Source organism: Barbus barbus, assembly GCF_936440315.1.
Source record: "Barbus barbus genome assembly, chromosome: 6".
In the NCBI taxonomy this organism is placed as follows: Eukaryota; Metazoa; Chordata; class Actinopteri; order Cypriniformes; family Cyprinidae; genus Barbus; species Barbus barbus.
The window spans coordinates 27,133,713-27,151,505 of NC_136734.1; the positions used below are offsets into that span (position 1 = coordinate 27,133,713).

A 17,793-nucleotide genomic window follows, 5' to 3' on the forward strand; every position below is an offset into this window, starting at 1 on the left:
CTTTCATTGACACACACAAACACACATGCTGTGTTCAAAATGGCATACTATCATACTACTATTACTATTTCTGCAGTATCCAGTATGTATACTGTGCATAGTATGAAAATTTTCTGTATGCATGGAATACCAGAATCTACTTCCAGAATATAACTTTACACTGGAATCAGTACAGAGGCTGTGTTCGAAATGGCATACTACCATACAACTCCTATTTCAGTATGCGATGTGTATACTGTGATGGTACATTAATTTTCTGTATGCATGGAATTCCCAGACATTTGCTGAAATCTGATGTATGCATCTGAGGACACTGCATGGGATATTGTTTCCCACAATGCAACACGTTCCATGTCAGTGGAGTCCAGGACAACTAGATGTGCCACAGAGACATCCCCAGTGAAGACCTCATCATCTAGATGGCCATTGGCAAAAGATCACAGGAACCAGATGAGTCCTCTGCACAATCTGACTTGTCTGCAGCCTGGAATTAAACTGCTTGTTTCGTGTGGCCAGAGGAGAACAGGCCCCCCGACTGAGGCTGGTTTCTCCCAAAGTTTTTTCTCTATTTCGGTCACTGATGGAGTTTTGGTTCCTTGCCGCTGTCAACTCTGGCTTGCTTAATTGGGGACACTTAATTTCCAATGATACCTTCAACTAGATTGCACAGATACTATTGAACTGAACTGAGCTGGACGATGACATCACTAATTCAATGATGAACTGACTTTAACTGAAACTGAGTGTTTACTGTTGTCCTTTAGTATTGTTACACACTATTTTCCCTATTTAATGCTGAAAAGCTGCTTTGACACAATCTGTATTATTAAAAATGCTATATAAATAAAAGTGACTTGACTTGACTTGTCAAGTCAAGTCAAGTCAAGTCTGCTTTATTGTCAATTCTTCAACATGTACATACAGAGAATTGAAATTGCGTTACTCTCAGACCCTTGGTGCATACAGTTAACATTTAAGACACTGACAGTAGACGTTCAAATACGGATAAATACAGTTTAAACATATGTACATACAACTATACAGATATACAAATGAGGACATTTGTAGAAAAATAAAGAAAGAGACAGATAAAATGGCATAAGGCACATGGCAGACAGTGCAAACCAGTTAAATAAAACAAAACTGTGCAGATATATGTGTATATGTATAAAGTGAATATATATATAGTGCAAGAGGAGCTTATCAGTCTGAGGACATTTTAGAAAAATAAAAAAGGAGATAAGTAAAGTGGCATAAGGCACATGGCAGAATAGTGCAAACCAGTTAAATAAAACAAAACTGTGCAGATATATGTGTAGTGCAAGAAGAGCTTATCAGTCTGTTAAAGTGAAGAGAACAGTCTTTAAACAGTCTTTAGGGCTTATTCTGGGGAGGGGGGCTTATTGTGACGTTTCATCTTTAAATGTGTGAGTGAACTGGAGGCGGGGAATAGTAACTATAAATGTAACACTTTTGTAAGTACATACAGAGCCGATTCTCCCTATACGCAGAATAAGTAAGCTGCGTAGGGCCCCCGAAACACCAGGGGGCCCCCTTGCTCTCAAAGACTATTTCATTTTAGTTTACTTTTTGAATTTGGCCAGCGGTTATGAAAACATGAATCATTTCTTTTAATGCGGTGCGCTATTACTCTCTCTACGTAAAAATCGGTTAATCATGTAACGTGAATGTCATACAGTCTCTTACTCAGGACTGAAAAAAAAAATGTAGTTGAAAGTTGAAAGCGTACCGAGCTGCGGAAGAGATACTGTTTCTTGAGTGCTTTCCGTTAGCGATTTGATACAGAGTGAAACACGGACAAATGCTTTTCATCCATATCAACCCCCATCCCCCTGGCGATAGTTTCGCGTAGGGCCTCCAGAAGTCTAGGATCAGCATTGAGTACATACAGTTGTGGTCAGAATTATTGGAACCCTTGGTAAATATGATCAAAGAAGACTGTGAAAATTAACCTGCTTTGTTAATCCTTTTGATCTTTTATTTAAAAAAATCACAAAAAGCTAACCTTTCATTGGATAATAAGAATTTAAAATGGGGGGAAATATCATTATGAAATAAATGTTTTTCTCAAACACACGTTGGACACAATTATTGGCACCTTTTTATTCAATACTTTTTGAAACCTCCATTTGTCAGTTTAACAGCTCTAAATCTTCTCCTATAATGCCTGATGAGGTTAGAGAACACCTGACAAGAGATCAGAGACCATTCCTTCATCCAGAATCACTCCAGATCCTTTAGATTCACAGCTCCATGACGGTGCTTCTTCTCTTCAGTTCACCTCACTCATTTTCTACAGGGTTCAGGTCAGAGGACTGGAATGGCCAGCAGAAGCTTGGTTTTGTGCTCAGTGACCCATTTTTGTGTTGTTTTTGAGGTTTGTGTTTGGATTATTGTACGGTTGGAAGATCCAAACATGGCCCATTATAAGATTTCTAATAGAATCAGTCACTTATTGATTTTTTATCTGTTGGTATTTGATAGAATCCATGATGCCATGTGTCTGAACAAGATGTCCAGGATCTGAACAAGATGTCCAGGATGTCCAGGATGTTGTGGGCCCAGAAATATAGGCCCACAACATCACAAATACAGCAGTATATTTCATTGTACACATGGGGTACTTTTTATCCCTGTGTTCACCAAACCCATCTTGAGTGTTTGCTGCTAAAAAGCTCATTTTTTAGTTTCATCTGACCATAGAAGCCAGTCCCATTTGAAGTGCCAGTCCTGTCTGATAACTGAATATGCTGGAGTTTGTTTTTGGATGAGCTAGGAGAATTTTTCTTGAAATCCTCCCAAACAACGTGTGGTGATGTAGGGGCTGTTTGACAATTTTTTTTTAAGGTTTTCTGACCCCGAGACTCAACTATTTTCTGCAATTCTCCAGCTGTGATCCTTGAAGAGTCTTTAGCCACTCAAACTCTCCTTCTCACCGTGCATTAGGACGATATAGACACACGTCCTCTTCCAGGCAATTTCATTACATTTTCTGTTGATTGGAAATTCTTAATTATTGCCCTGATGGTGGAAATGGGGATTTTCACTGCTCTAGCTCTTTTCTTAAAGCCACTTCACTAATTTGTGAAGCTCAATTATCTTTTGCTGCACATCAGAAATATATTCTTTGTTTTTTCTCATTGTGATGGATGATTAAGGGAATTTGGGCTTTGTTTTCCCTCCTATTTATATTTCTGTGAAACAGGAAGCCATGGCTGGATAATTTCATGTTCATAATCACCCTAGAGTGCTCAAAATTGTGAATATGAATGGGAGTATACTTCAGAGATATTTTACTCTTAAGAATTTCTAGGGGTGCCAATAATTGTGTCCAGCGTGTGCTTGAGAAAAACATTTATTTCATAATGATATTTCCCCCCATTTTAAATTCTTATTATCCAATGAAAGGTTAGCTTTTTGTGAATTTTTTAAATAAAAGATCAAAAGGATTAACAAAGCAGGTTAATTTTCACAGTCTTCTTTGATCATATTTACCAAGGGTTACAATAATTCTGACCACAACTGTATGTACATGTTACTGTACACTCCAAACTATTACTGTGTATCTGAAAACAATATTGTTAGTAGCACATAAATTGTACCTTAATCTCTATGGCATGTTTCCGTTCAAGTCAAATTACCTAATCTTTTTCTCAATAGTACTTTATGCAGTACAGACTGTTTCAAAAATATAACAATAATAATATTGCAGTAAAATAATATATAGCCTAAATAATATATAAATAATATTTCATTAATTCAAATGTAAAGCAGCTCTAAAAATACTCCAAAAAAGTCCAAACAACCCAATTTGTTGGCAGAGGCTATTTATATTAACTCCACCCAACAATGCCTGGTTGTGATAAACAACACTACAATGACGCCTGTTAATCGGTAGTATTTGTGGCATAGTGAGTAAGAAATAAAGCAATCGCTTTTGACACGATCGACCTGAGTTTGAATCCGCCTTTTGCCAAACTTGTTCTCCTTTTCCCATCACATGTCAGATCAGAAATGCATTTATTTTCAATAAAAATAAAGGGAATATTTTAAAAGTGGAAATAAAATGCCTTCATCTATTTAATAATTTTAATAAATTTGATCAATTACACTCAATATGCTACTGCTTATGCTACGACCACCTAACTGCTATTTACACTTAGTCTATTGCTGAAACAAATACTGCTAGTTTAAAAAGAATTTGACATTATTTGCATTGGTGTAACTAGAATATATCGCGTTTTCCACTTAGTGTAACTGCCAAAAAGAAAATAATATCATTGTTCAGTTAAAGACAGCTTAGTGTTGATTCAGTTTTGTTCGATATGTAAAGTTCATTAATTATGAAATGAGTTCAATTGGGCAATATATCATTGTTTACTATGAACCCTTATTAACAAGCCTTTCTAAAAAATAATGGTTAGCACATTTATTTATAAGGTAACAGCCTCAACATTCTTAAGAAATACTAGACAGTATGCACTGTGTACTGGGCAGTAAGCAGTAAGCTAGTTTACCATTCCGAACACAGCAACACACACAAATATTCAGGAGCACAGAAAACTTCTTGTCAGCGCCGCTCTGTGACTTCTAATAAAATAGCTTAGCTACTGGATTGCTACATTATATTCCTAAGCAACGAGGGGATAGAATCTATGTTTTTTAAGTAATAAACTCACAGCTTCATTGTTACTCACAGCTTACATATATACAGTACATATTATACGAGATATAAATACATAAATATTTGATTCCATGATACTTCCATTTTGTTTCAAAAGAAAAAAAAACTCAACCATACAACATAGCAAAACAAAATTTAAATTACCTTGGTTATTTTGTATATAAAACTATATAATATACTATATATAGCAGTTTTTTCATGACAGCAGAGTGGTCATGTTGCACACACACTTTCTCTCACTCTGTGGCTTCATTGCATGTCATTTTTACTCTAACAGACTAATCACGCTCACGCCTCCCTCCATCAATCAGAGTCGTCATGGTTATACGCCTTCTTTTGACATGCATCAGTGCAATACTCACAAACACACATACTGTATTTGCATGCACATGCACATGCACATGCTCACAGCAACACCTACACACACACACACACATACCTAAGTGTGTGTTTGGATGATTCCAATAAATCCTGCCTAGCAGCAATATCACTTTAATTGGTGGAAACATTGATCGCCAAAAAATAGTTCACAAGATGCAAGTGTATTTATCACATGGCCTTGAAGATGCTTTGGGAGAAACAGGTGGCTACTTTTGCATTTTAAGATATCTGTTTATGACAAATTCTTTATCTGAGTTGAGGCAACTCTGAGTGCCCAAAAATCACATTATAGAATTATATGAAAACTGTGAAAACAAACATATCCGCTCTGATAAATAAAAAAGATGACTGTGATAGACCGGTATGATAACAACATCTACTACTTGGCAATAGCACAGTAAGCAAACAGAACAATTAGCCTACTTTAGCCCATTCCACTAATGTTTACTGTACCATTTGTGTGCACCGGGAATGAGATGTCTTCATCCCTTCATATTCACTTCAGAAAGGGCACAGCCATATGTTAGATTCATTCATTCATTCACTGTAGGAATTTGTCTGTGTGTGTAATTCTACCTACAGAATTCACCTCTAGTTATGTCTAATAAAACGCATCCATAAGCGAAGCATCCTGGATCCAGCACTAACGCACTGCCCGCGGGGTGAACATCAGGAAATGTTGCTACGTGCCTGGCCTTTTGCCAAAGGAATTAAACACGAGTCCGGGCCAAACCGCAGCAAAGGCTAAATAAACAGCGACCTGTGCCGCCTGACAGTAAAAGTGCGTCTGATGAAGAGAACTCGTAAAAAGGACAGATGTTGTTTAAACAGAACAAATATACCCTGCAGGTGAGCGATTCACAGTTACGAGAAGCGCGTCACTCCAGGGCTTTTGACGCACAATGCAAGTAGGGTGAGAGACAATGCTCACCTAAATCAATGACTGAAGCCTACAAACCAGGTAGGTTTCTGTCATGCCCAGGGGTTATTTAAAGGGGTTAAAGAGTTAAGGATCCTGACATGGAACTTAATGGTTGTAGGTTCAAACCCCTTCAAAGGGCAATTCTTGTGCCATTGAGTAAAATTGGGATCTGTCCTTGCTATATGTGGAAAAACAAATAAATGACAGTAAATAATATGTAAATAACACATTTGGTAAATACTGATTGCCTTTTGTTCCTGAATGTGCATAGTATATTAATTATTATGTTAATATTAATTAATATAATATTAATAACAGTTGTATACAACTACTGATTACGAGAACTATAATGTAAATAAAATCTTTGGAAACATCTTTGTTTTCATTAATATAGCACATGACAATAATTTCTGCAATCTTCTTAATTTTATGAATTTTAAAAGTTTCAGTTTGATTATCAGTAATGTAAAAAAGTGCAATGACATAATTGCAGCAGGCTGCACCACTTGATTTTACTTAAAAATTAACATTTAATTACTGCTTTTGGTGGGGTGATTTTTGTGTTGTATCATTTTGCTTCAAGTATCATTTTACATCACTCACTCATTGATCATTCTGTCTCACACAATTATTACTTGGTTCTCTATCCTGGTCCTAAAGCACTTAAGCACTTAAGCACTGTACATTTTAGATATTTTACACCTGATTTATACCATCAGCTCATTAGTAGCTACAGGCTGCAAGACCTGGACTGGGTGTTTCAGATAAGGGGACCTCCAAAATGAGCAGAAGGCTACTTGTGTGCTTCAGGACAAGGATAGAGAAGCAATGATCTAAAGTAAGTGGACTCTGACAATAGGTCTCCAACAAAACACACACACACACACACACACACACACACACACAATAAATACTATGAGAGACAAGACAATGACAAATTATCTTCTCAATAAAAGAAGCTGAAGCCAAGTGAGCAGGAAGGAGGTTTCTGCTCTTTGTATAGAACTACAGATAACTCAGTTTACCTGGTCGTCTATTGTTGGGTGGTCGGTGTCCGGTAACCAGAGCACTGGCGCTGTGGCTTCATAGTGCGGCACCGGTCCGGTTGATGCCACCTCATCTTTGTTCTTCTGGGATATTTCTCGTTTGAGCTCCGAGCGCAGGTCCAGGTAGCAGAAGAGCGTGACGAGGTGCAGAGAGAGCGAGAGGATGAATAAACTCAGGAAGATTTTGCAGTTGTTGCATTGGCTTTGGCACTCACACGCCGCCTGCGTGCGCTCGCGCTCCTCCAACTTCGCCGGCTCACGCTTCGGTACCATGGCTGCGTGCAGGTCAGTCAGCATTGCTTCTGCATACCGAGCTTCCTCGTCCTCTCAGCGACTTTTGGCTTGGGCTGGTCGCGGTGAGCAAGCGCTTCTCTGCGGGCTCATCTGGCTTCCTGACCTCGGACTGCGAGGATTCAGGCTGATAACCTACTGCGGCCAGCTCCAGAGACCGACCCCTAGCCGCTGATTGGCTGGCGACGTGACGTCACCTCATTGAAAATCCTCCCGCGGAAAAGCGCGGCACGATGACATTCATCAAGACAAAACACATATAAATCACTGTAGCGCTAACAATAGCGTCAGAGGTCCGCTGCCAATTACACATATTTTACAATATTTCCCATTTCGTAACCCTTGAAAGGAACCGCCTGTAAAAAAAAAAAAGTTAGCTGGTGAAGTCAAGAGAGTTTCGTAATTCGTGTTTAACTTCTCACACACCTGCTGCATACTTACACTTTAAATAACTGGCATCATTACATTATATAATACTTTAAAATCATCAGTTAAACGATAAAAATATTTTGAAACTCCTCTCTGGAGAACCGCAAGAGACCCACAAGGACCCCTAGAAAAACTTGGACCTATAACCCCCCCAAAAATGTTCTTGTCCAACTTTCCCTAGCATGTTTGTACATTAGTGTGTGCATGTGTGAGCATCGAAGTGTGTGAAGTTCCACATCTTTAAAGAGTTAGAACAGAGGACTGGTAGTGTAATTGTGGCATATGTTGAGAATCAGAGCAGACTGAGTGTTAAAAGTGGGACAGGACTGCCAATCAAATAAAAACATCAAATGACACACATGCAGAAAAACACACATGAGCACACACTGTTTTTTCAAACAACAAAATTATTAACATGCGCTCCAGCTTACACACATTTAACATACTGTCAAGCCAAAGCACACACCATATTGAACTCTAAAATAGGCTACACAGTTATTTATTAGGACAAAACTCTTCTGCTGCATGTTGTGCCAGGCGAGGACGCGAGGTTTCTATGGAAAACACTAATTTGAGTAGTCAACTTTTTTTTTTCTCTCTGATAGTTTTTTTCAGACGCGTGACTCTCATCCAGTATTATGAAAAACAGTGAAAAGAAGAAGGAAACTGATAGATTAGCAGAAAAATGAGGAAGAAAGTGGCAGGATGGGTGGTTTACATAGACACCAGCAGGGCTATTGCTTCTAGCTATCGTTTTTTTTTTTTACTAGCAGTTACCTGAGTCAGCATTACTGCACACAAGTAAAATCTATAATAGAGCTCAGTATGCACTTCAGAAAAAGAAATCTAGCCAAAGAAGTTTGGTGGATGTTATCTGACTCCTCTCTCCGCTGCTTTCTCTCTTTCTCTTCCTCTGTTCTCGCTCCACTCACAGCTGTGCTCTGTGTACTGCAGCTCTTCTGTGACCTCATAAAGCTGAGCCTCTTTAATATGGTTTTATATTAAATCTGTGCCGCTTTTATTCGGCTCCAGACTCTTTAATCTTAAATCACTTAAATATTCACAGCTACACTGCTGCTGAATCGATTCAGCGCCACACACACATGCACGTTCTAGCTGTCTCACACTAAGGCGATGTCCTCTGACAATTCATGATTGGTCTCTAAACGCAGACATTACTAAGTAATGCAATAAAAGCATCATTACAATAGTTCAACCCACCCAGAAAGTCTGGAATGAGTTCTAAAACACGCATGCAAAAGCATTTACGCACACGCATGAACAGACAAGCGTACGCGAACGCGCAACAAAAACATTTGCCAAAAAACACTCGAAGGCGCGCACAAACACACAAGTGCACTAATCCAAAAAAAAAAAAGCAATTGCTCCGTTGAATATACAGGTATGGGTCTGAGGCCCTTGGGCAGTTGAAATTAAATTATACAAATTAACTTAACAGAGAATCCAGCCCATGAGCCCCGGAGAGGCTGGAATCAGAGTGCTAAGAGTTTAAGAAAACAGTAATTACACACACACACACAGAGAGAGAGAGAGAGAGGGAGAGGGAGAGGGAGATTAAGATGCAGACGGAACTGGAAACTGAATGTTCCAGGTTTTTGTGGTACAATTATTATTGTACGTTCAGTAGCTCATACAAAATTCAGCAAACATTAACAATAGCCATTAAAACGTCCTTAAGTTAATTTGATTAGCCTACATTAAAATAATTATTATTTTATTGAGCTGACGAAATTTTATGGGCTATAAAATTAACCAATGTTCAAATTATAAATCCTTTCCATTGTCATCCCTGTGAAATGCGTCTTTTGAAAATTTTGCGAATAGCTATTCCTTTTACTACAGCTAGGAAGTGGTATTTACAGTATGAAGAAATGATACTTGTCATAAGGAAGTGAATGATATTGATCAATCTAGATACGAGATACCTACATTTAAAGCCAACACACTCACTATGAGAAAACACTGCCTCCTACTGGCCAAAATCGTATCATACAGGCCTATCAAGAATAAGCACTGACATAGTTGAAGGGTAAATAATGTAATAGGAAAATGATATACATGGCTTGTTGGGTTGCAACAGTACAGTCTCAAAGTCCATACATGGAGAACTGGCATCAGAATCAGAGAGATTGAAGTCTGTTCTCATGCAGAACATCCCGGTAGGAGTTTAGATCGTGGATGAGATAATCTCAGACAAAAAAGGCCAAAATGAGCACAGAAGCAGCGGCATGAGAACAGATCCAGTGACTCAGCTCAAAGACTTTATCTCTCAGACTCCAACACGCTCACAGAAAACTGATGAAACCACTGAGATGAGCGGCTAAACGTCTTCATCTAACGGATAAACAAGCCCAGCTGCTGAGTAAATTCTATCTGACATTTAACAATAAACACTCACATGAGCAAAGGAAAGAGTTTTGATATGTTGGTTGCCTTTTTAGGCTACCAAAAATAAAATTACTCATCTATTATGGTCTCTTTGTTATTACCGTTGGCCCAGTCTCAATCAAAGGAGTGTTTATTTATGGCCTTGAAACAAAATTTTACTAAAGTTTGATAGAAGCATGTTTAATCCTGTCAATCACAACACAATATTGCTTACCTCACTCTTGTGACAAATTTCTGGGCATTTGTTCTATTTACTTCTACAATGTATTTAAGATTGCCACACAGAGTGAAGTTGTTTAGGGAATCACAGCTGTACTGATATTACAAATCCAGAAGAGGAATTTCTGAATAAGTCAGTATTACTGTACAAATCAGTTTAGTAAACGATTCAATGATTCATTCCTAAAAACAGTTACTTTAAAGAACCGGTTGAATGAATTTTTCAGTGACTAGCTCATAATGTAAGTTGGGCTATGTCTGATTATGCTTACCGACCTAATGAAAAACTGTGTGAAAATGAACAGAATTCATAAAACAGTAAGAAACTTCCAGCTAGATGTGATTTCGGACACAGCCTTGCTTTTCATTTCTGAACGAAGCAGTGTTTTTGAGTGAATTGTTTGAATAAGCGAAGTTTAATACAAAGTATTAAATAGCATAAAGACTATTTGAATTAATATTTCAGTTGCTCACCCATAAAGTCAGACACTTTGAACGAATCGTTTGAATAATACACACTGTCAGTCTGTCTGGAACACTTAAACACAGCTTATTTTTCTTCCACAACTGCTCCCACATCTGACAGCTGGAGCAGAAAGAAATATATATCCACTTACTGTGAAAGTGGATATCACTGACCATTATGTAAATGACGTGTGCCTGAAACCACCCTGTGTGAATGATGTAATAATTTTAAACTTGTTTTCATGTTGTTATTGGGCAGTTTGTACAACTGTGACAGACCACATGGAGTAAATTTGTTACGTTTCCGAAGTTTTTCCCACAGTATTTTTTCAATTAGTGCACTGCGAGTTGTTTTGGAAGAAAAGCATCTGCTAAATGGTAACTACCAAAAGTCCCCTTAATAGCCCCCAAACATCAAGACTAACATAAAACCCATGAGTAAATGTGAGAGGCGTTAATAGGTTTTGGCTACAGCAGTGTGTGAAAGCCTTTAGAAAAAGAAAGAGTTATGAAGGGAGCGCAAAACTGAAAATAACACTAAAAGGAAGTACACAAGAACACGTCATAGAAAATGCCAGAAGAATTCACCCTAAATTCAAATGGATCCACTTTTCTCCTGTAGCCAATGTAGACACATGGACAGGAGTTAGCTATATATATATATATATATATATATATATATATATATATATTATACATACAGCATATAAGAATCTTAAATATGAAAAATGTGTTGATAGTGTTAAACCAATAGTGTTGGTTTTATTAGAGGAGAAATGTACCAATGTCATCCATTCATTCTTCATACATTCCTTTTTGTTTCCAAGAATGTAGTCTAAAACAAAACAAGATTGTCATTCATGAACCATGTTTTAAGATGTGCAATTAGTCCTGATAAAACAAATGAAGCACTGAAAAACAGTTAAAAACATTCTCACACACACACACACACACACACACACACACACACACACACACACACACACACACACAAGCCAGACGTTCCAACCCTCAAAAAGACAGGCGCTTCAGCGGTGGTGAGACTTCCTGTGTTTTCCAGGCATTTGGTAAGGTTCGTCTCATGCACAGCAGACAAAAACACTTTCGCAGCATGTGTGCCTTCCAATAAAGAAGGAGATGTTCCAGTCTCTTACTCCTCTCTCATGGGAATGTCTTCTAGAGGTACTATTGCCTCCAAAGAGCCAGTGCTGCAATGCTGCAATGTTGTTATGGAGATAACAGTGTGTAGTAAGAAGAGAACAAGCACGCACAGTTTCAATTTACTGCCATGAAGACGATTTGTACATGACACCGCTCCTGATGATAACCTCCTATGCAAAGAGAAGGAGCCCGGGAGGTGTGTCAGAGCACACGCGGCGCCTACAGTGGAGTCACACCCACTCCATCTGACATCACAGCAGTCCGGACCCTGACTGGTCAAATACTCCTCGTGAAACCCTGATGAGAATGAGAGAAACAATGGGTTAGAACAGGACAGAACACTGTACCGAGAGAAGAGCATTGACACATCTTAGTGAATCAAAAACAAACATCTCTGACTGAACATTTACAAATCGGTTGGAGCAGTTTCTTGATTAATCCGACTTACTCACTGAACAGCAGGTTTCTCTATTTTAGTATATTATAATTTATATACTATTATAGTATTTATACAGTGCCCTCCATAAGTATTGGGACAGTAATGACAAAATTGCTTTGTTTGCTGTGAAAAGAGATCTGCAAATATGATTAAAAGATGAACTTGAGACAAAACCACAGAATGTCACATTTTTATTATTAGCTGTTTCAACACATACATGTTTTACCAAATAAAAAAGGACAGCACTTTTAGAGTTCACCCCACTATTTGATGTGAGCATAAGTATTGGGACAGTTGAAATTAAGGCAGATGTATAAGATTAAAAGCTATTATTTAGTTGTGGATTGCTTGCGTGCAATCACAGCAGTGAGTCTGTGACCCATAGATAGCACCAGACTCTTGGTGTCATCCTTTGAAATACTTTTCCCAGCCTTTAATGCAGCCAATTCCGATTGTTGTTTGTTTGTCCAACTGTGTCTGCCTTTAGTCTCCTCTTCAGCTAGTAAAATCCAATGTTCAATCGGATTCAAATCTGGAGATTGATTTGGGCAATCTTAGACTTTCCATTTCTTTCTGATAAACTCCTTGACTGAACTGGCAGGGTGTTTTGGGTCATTGTCCTGATGAAATATGAAGCACTTTCTGATGAGTCTGGTGGCATTTGTGAGGCCAAGATGGTTTTGTACCCTTCCAAATTCATTCTGCTATCATACATTACGTCATCATTAAAACCGAGAGGGCCTGTTCCAAAGACAGCCATACATGCCCATGCCATGACACCACCTCCACCATGCTTCACAGATGCGTTGTATACTTAGGATCATTTGCAGTTCCCTTTTTCTCCACACTTTTGCTTTCCCATTACTTAGATAAAGCTTAGTCTTTGTCTCATCTGTCCATAAAACTCAGTTCCAGCTTTCTGAAGGTTGTTGGTGATTTTACAGACACAAATTTTAGGGTTAATTTCCACAGCTTCTATGATTTGTCTGTCATCAACTGCTGTTATTTTTCTCAGGCGATCAGGTCGTTGTTGATTGCGAGTGGTTTCCAAACTCTTGATTTCTCCATGCCCTTTGTTTTTGCTATAGGTCTAACTTTAACATCCAAATTTTTTGCTTTTCTCTCAAAGTCAGCTCCCTCGTCTTCATCCAGGTTTGTGTGTTGTCATTGAATGCAAGACTCATTGAATGCAGAAGCAATGGATATAACTGATACGACACATTCCCTGCTTTTAATATCTGAACAATTAATGCTGATGACTTAGAAAGACCTGTGAGGAAACTGTTCCAATACTTATGCTTACATCAGACAGGGGGATGAAAAAATGCGCCAAATGTTTTCTACATGTGAAATATCTGGACTGCAGGCAGGTCAATTCAGCATTCGGACTCTTCTACTGTGAAGCCATGCTGTTGTAATAGCTGCAGTATGCGGTTTTGCATTGCCCTGATGAAATACACAAGGCCTTCCCTGAAATAGACGTCACCTGGAGGGGAGCATATGTTGCTCTAAAACCTTTATATACCTTTCAGAATTCATAGTACCTTCCAAAACATGCAAGCTGCCCATACCTAAATAATATTTTGAACTGAATGCTGATAACACGCTGGAAGGTCTCCCTCCTCTTTAGCCCAGAGGACACGGCGTCCGTGATTTTCAACAAGAATGTCAAATTTGGACTCGTCTGACCATAGAACACTTTTCCACTTTTAAACAGTCCATTTTAAATGAGCCTTGGCCCACAGGACATGGCGGCGCTTCTGGACCATGTTTACATATGGCTTCCTTTTTGCATGATAGAGCTTTAGTTGGCATCTGCAGATGGCACGGAGGATTGTGTTTGACCGACAGTGGTTTCTGGAAGTATTCCTGGGCCCATTTAGTAATGTCAATTACAGAATCATGCTGATGAGTGATGCCGTGTCGTCTGTTCTTCCCTTACGAACAGAGATTTCTCCAGATTCTCTGACTCTGTTGATGTTGTTATGCACTGTAGATGATGAGATTTGCAAAGCCTTTGCAATTTGACATTGAGGAACGTTGTTTTTAAAGTAATTCCACACTCTTTTTACACAGTTTTTCACAAATTGGAGAGCCTCTGCCCATCTTTACTTCTGAGAGATTCTGCCTCTCTAAGACATCCCTTTTGCAGCTAATCATGTTACAGACCTGATGTCAATTAACTTAATTAGTTGCTTGATGTTCTCCCAGCTGAATCTTTTCAAAATTTCTGGCTTTTTCAGCCCTTTGTTGCCCCCGTGCCACCCTTTTTGAGACCTGTAGCAGGCATCAAATTTGAAATGAGCTCATTTAGTGGATAAAAGTGTAAAATTTATCCGTTTAAACATTAGTTATGTTCTATTGTGAATAAATAGAACATAGGGGTGGTGATGGCGCAGTGGATAAGACACATGCCTTTGGTGTGAGAGACCCGGGTTCGAATCCACTGTGAGACACCAATGTGTCCCTGAGCAAGACACTTAACCCCTAGTTGCTCCAGAGGCGTGCGACCTCTGACATATATAGCAATTCTAAGTCGCTTTGGATAAAAGCGTCAGCTAAATGAATAAATGTAAATGTAAATGTAAAACATTAGCTCATGTGATTTGAGAGTTTTCATTTTATTCAAATTTGAAAAAAATTCCAAACGTTTCTGGAATTCGGGTTGTAGTTTTGTCTCATATTCATCTTTTAATCATATTTTTGATATTCTTGACTCCACAGCAAACAGAACAATTTTGTCTTTACTGTCCCAATACTTATGGAGGGCACTGTATTTTGAACTAGCTTTTATATTTTCAGGTTTTACTTTAAGTTAGAGATTTACTGATTTAAAGTGATCATTTGTTTTTTATTGGTTCTCGATTTATATTTAGCTTTATTTCAGTTTTAGTAATTTTAGTACTTCAACTTAAACTATTTTAGTTAGTTGATAAGCCCACATTTCTGATGCTCATTTAAGCTTTTCATCTAATATTTACATTTGATTTTTTTCAATTAATAAAAATTATTTTAATAGTTTTAGTAAACAATAACAACACTTCATGAACTAATAAATTATACTGGAGGCTTTTGCCACCTTAATCAGTGTCATTGTTCATATGACAATGTTTAGCCAAAGACATATATTATGAATTTGATCAGTTAACTGTCTAATAATAATGTCTAATATAGCCAAAAGTATGTGTAATTCCATTTATTTCTGTGGGGATGAATGTTGTTAAGAATTGTACTTTCAACTTCAACATCTGAAGAATGTCCCCTTTTATTTCAGCACTTCAATGAGCCTGCCCACAGCGAGGTCTTTGTAGAATTGGTTTACTGAGTCCGGTGCGGAATGACTTGATTGGCTTGCAGAAAGTCAAGACCTGAACCCCACTAAACACCTTTGCTATGAACTTTCTGTTCCAATTCATCCAAAAGCTGTTCAGTGAGATTTGTGCAGGCCAGACTGTTGCAACATATTTGGAAGCACCCAATTCTGTACAGTTACTGCAACAGCCAAACCTGATGATTAGAAGGGGCTGAACATAATGCTGGGCCATTTAGTGTATGCATTCTGTGATTTACCTGCACAGAGAAAGCTTGGCAGACCGGCATACAGCAGATGGTCATTGTCAGGTAGGATGAAGGGGCAGCTGGCTGTGACCTCACCACAGTAGTGCTTGCATGGAAGCCACCTCAAACACTGCCGCTGAGGAACCGGAAAATATTCTGCACAAAGCCAGGCTTTATACACTGCCTGAAACACATGTTACCAAACTCTATTTAGTACTCAAGCTTGTGGATGGTTGGCATTAGCCAACCATTAAATGCATCTACACATATCATGTCTATACCTAATCCAAAGTGACTAAAAATAGCCTCTCACCTGACACAGGTGTGTTTGCGCGCGCACTGAATATTCATCCGCCATGATTTTGCGCGTAAGGACTTGAAACTCCTCATATTTTTCCTGAGCGTGTTGGTCGAGTCGGATGTACGCGTGAACACAAGCGCTGCACAGGTCCCCGTCCTCCGGTCCACCGCTGAACAGGTCACGAATGACACGCGTCAGACTGCAGTTGAGCCCGTCAGGACCGGTCATGCTCTCCAGTAGGTCCGCAATTGTGAGCGCGTCGCAAAATGACAAGCTGAAGTTCCGGAAGTACTCCAAAAACGCGTGTGGCGACACCGTGGGCACCGGCACAGAATAGAAGGAGCTCACCAAGCCGCTCTTTTGCCGGTAAAGCGTAGAGCACGCGGACTCCAGAGGCGCACGACGCCGCGAGTCAGCCTCCACGCACTTTGGCCCGTTTTCCGTCAGATTGTTCAAGAGGACCCCGCAGTCCTCATCGCGAAGGCCCGTCTGGGCGTCGTGACTCGCGTTGCTCCACGTCCTCCGGTGAGTCCGGTCTCTCGAGCGGAGCTTGCCTCCCGCGCAGAGCCAGAGGTGATCGGACAGCAGCGCCGTGAAAAAGAGCAGCGACGCGAGGCTCATGCGCCATCTCTGCACCTTCTCCGGCTCTGCGCACGGTTTGTCGATGGATTCGGTCACGCGACAGATTTCTAACTCGGCGTCAAGTTTCCTTCCACAGCGCCAGGCGCCCGTGATCATATTTTAGAGGGGGAGACAAAGCGCGAGCTCACACGGGCGGGTCTCCTCCGCAATATTCCCCACCGCGACGTTTACATGATGGCTCGAAGGGTCCCTTTCACCTGCTGCTCAAAATCAAGCTGCACTGCAAACACCTGCGTCTGAATGACCGAGACAGTGCACATGCCGCGAGACTCCATCACCTACCCCGCATCTCCTTGACAACACATCTTATGCAGCCGCGTCTTACTCATTCACGGGCATTTCTGAGGCGGCGGGGCGAAGAGCTCGTGCGTGTTTGTCTGTCTGTAGGGGGCTTGTCATCTTTCCGTGGTCTCCTTCACTCTGTCGCCATCTTCGCTCGCACTCAGACGAACCCTGGGATGTTTTAATTGAAGGCGGGGGTGTGACGCGTGCGCTGTCGCGCGCATCCTTGCCGCCTCCATTGAAACTTAATTCACTATGCGCTCACCATTCAATTCAACAGCGCGCGTTGTTGCCCAGCCCACCCCTCCCCGCGAGGGATCACCCCGCTCGCCTTGCTCGGCTAGACACTCAGATCCCAGTTACGAGCGTAGAAGGGCAGTGTGCGTGAGGAAATAGACTAGGCTATAAACGGTCTCCGGTCATTTTAATCCGTTTTCGGTAAAAAAAAACAAACAGAAAAACTTATAAATACCACGTCGTTTTAGCAGTGGAACAAGGCTCAACATATCTATCTATCTATCTATCTATCTATCTATCTATCTA

General features: G+C 39.8%; 2 protein-coding genes across 2 annotated transcripts in view; both read right to left on the reverse strand.

Annotated features, from left to right (window-relative positions):
* The window catches only part of LOC306871076 (ectodysplasin-A-like), a 40,743-nt gene extending 33,252 nt beyond the window's left edge, over positions 1–7,491 (reverse strand). Inside the window, exon 1 of the mRNA XM_079418765.1 lies at positions 7,034–7,491. Coding sequence (XP_079274891.1) covers positions 7,034–7,351 — 318 coding nt within the window. The 5' untranslated portion in view covers positions 7,352–7,491. The remainder of the gene's footprint in view (positions 1–7,033) is intronic.
* A 4,111-nt stretch (positions 7,492–11,602) lies between these two features.
* LOC306871553 (NALCN channel auxiliary factor 2-like) lies at positions 11,603–17,428 on the reverse strand. Its single transcript, XM_079419587.1, has 3 exons — positions 16,339–17,428; positions 16,038–16,209; positions 11,603–12,325 (listed from the first exon to the last, which is right to left on the reverse strand). The coding sequence occupies exons 1-3, from the start codon at positions 17,062–17,064 to the stop codon at positions 12,018–12,020; spliced, it is 1,206 nt and encodes a 401-aa protein (XP_079275713.1). The 5' UTR covers positions 17,065–17,428; the 3' UTR covers positions 11,603–12,017.
* Positions 17,429–17,793: the final 365 nt, after the last annotated feature.

Excerpts from the sequence above, each read along its gene's own strand:
- LOC306871553 (XM_079419587.1), bottom strand. The coding sequence starts at position 17,064 with ATGATCACGGGCGCCTGGCGCTGTGGAAGGAAACTTGACGCCGAGTTA. Across the intron at positions 16,210-16,338 it reads CGCAAACACACCTGTGTCAG|GCAGTGTATAAAGCCTGGCT; the intron begins GTGAGAGGCTAT and ends CATGTGTTTCAG. Across the intron at positions 12,326-16,037 it reads GCCAAGCTTTCTCTGTGCAG|GGTTTCACGAGGAGTATTTG; the intron begins GTAAATCACAGA and ends CATTCTCATCAG.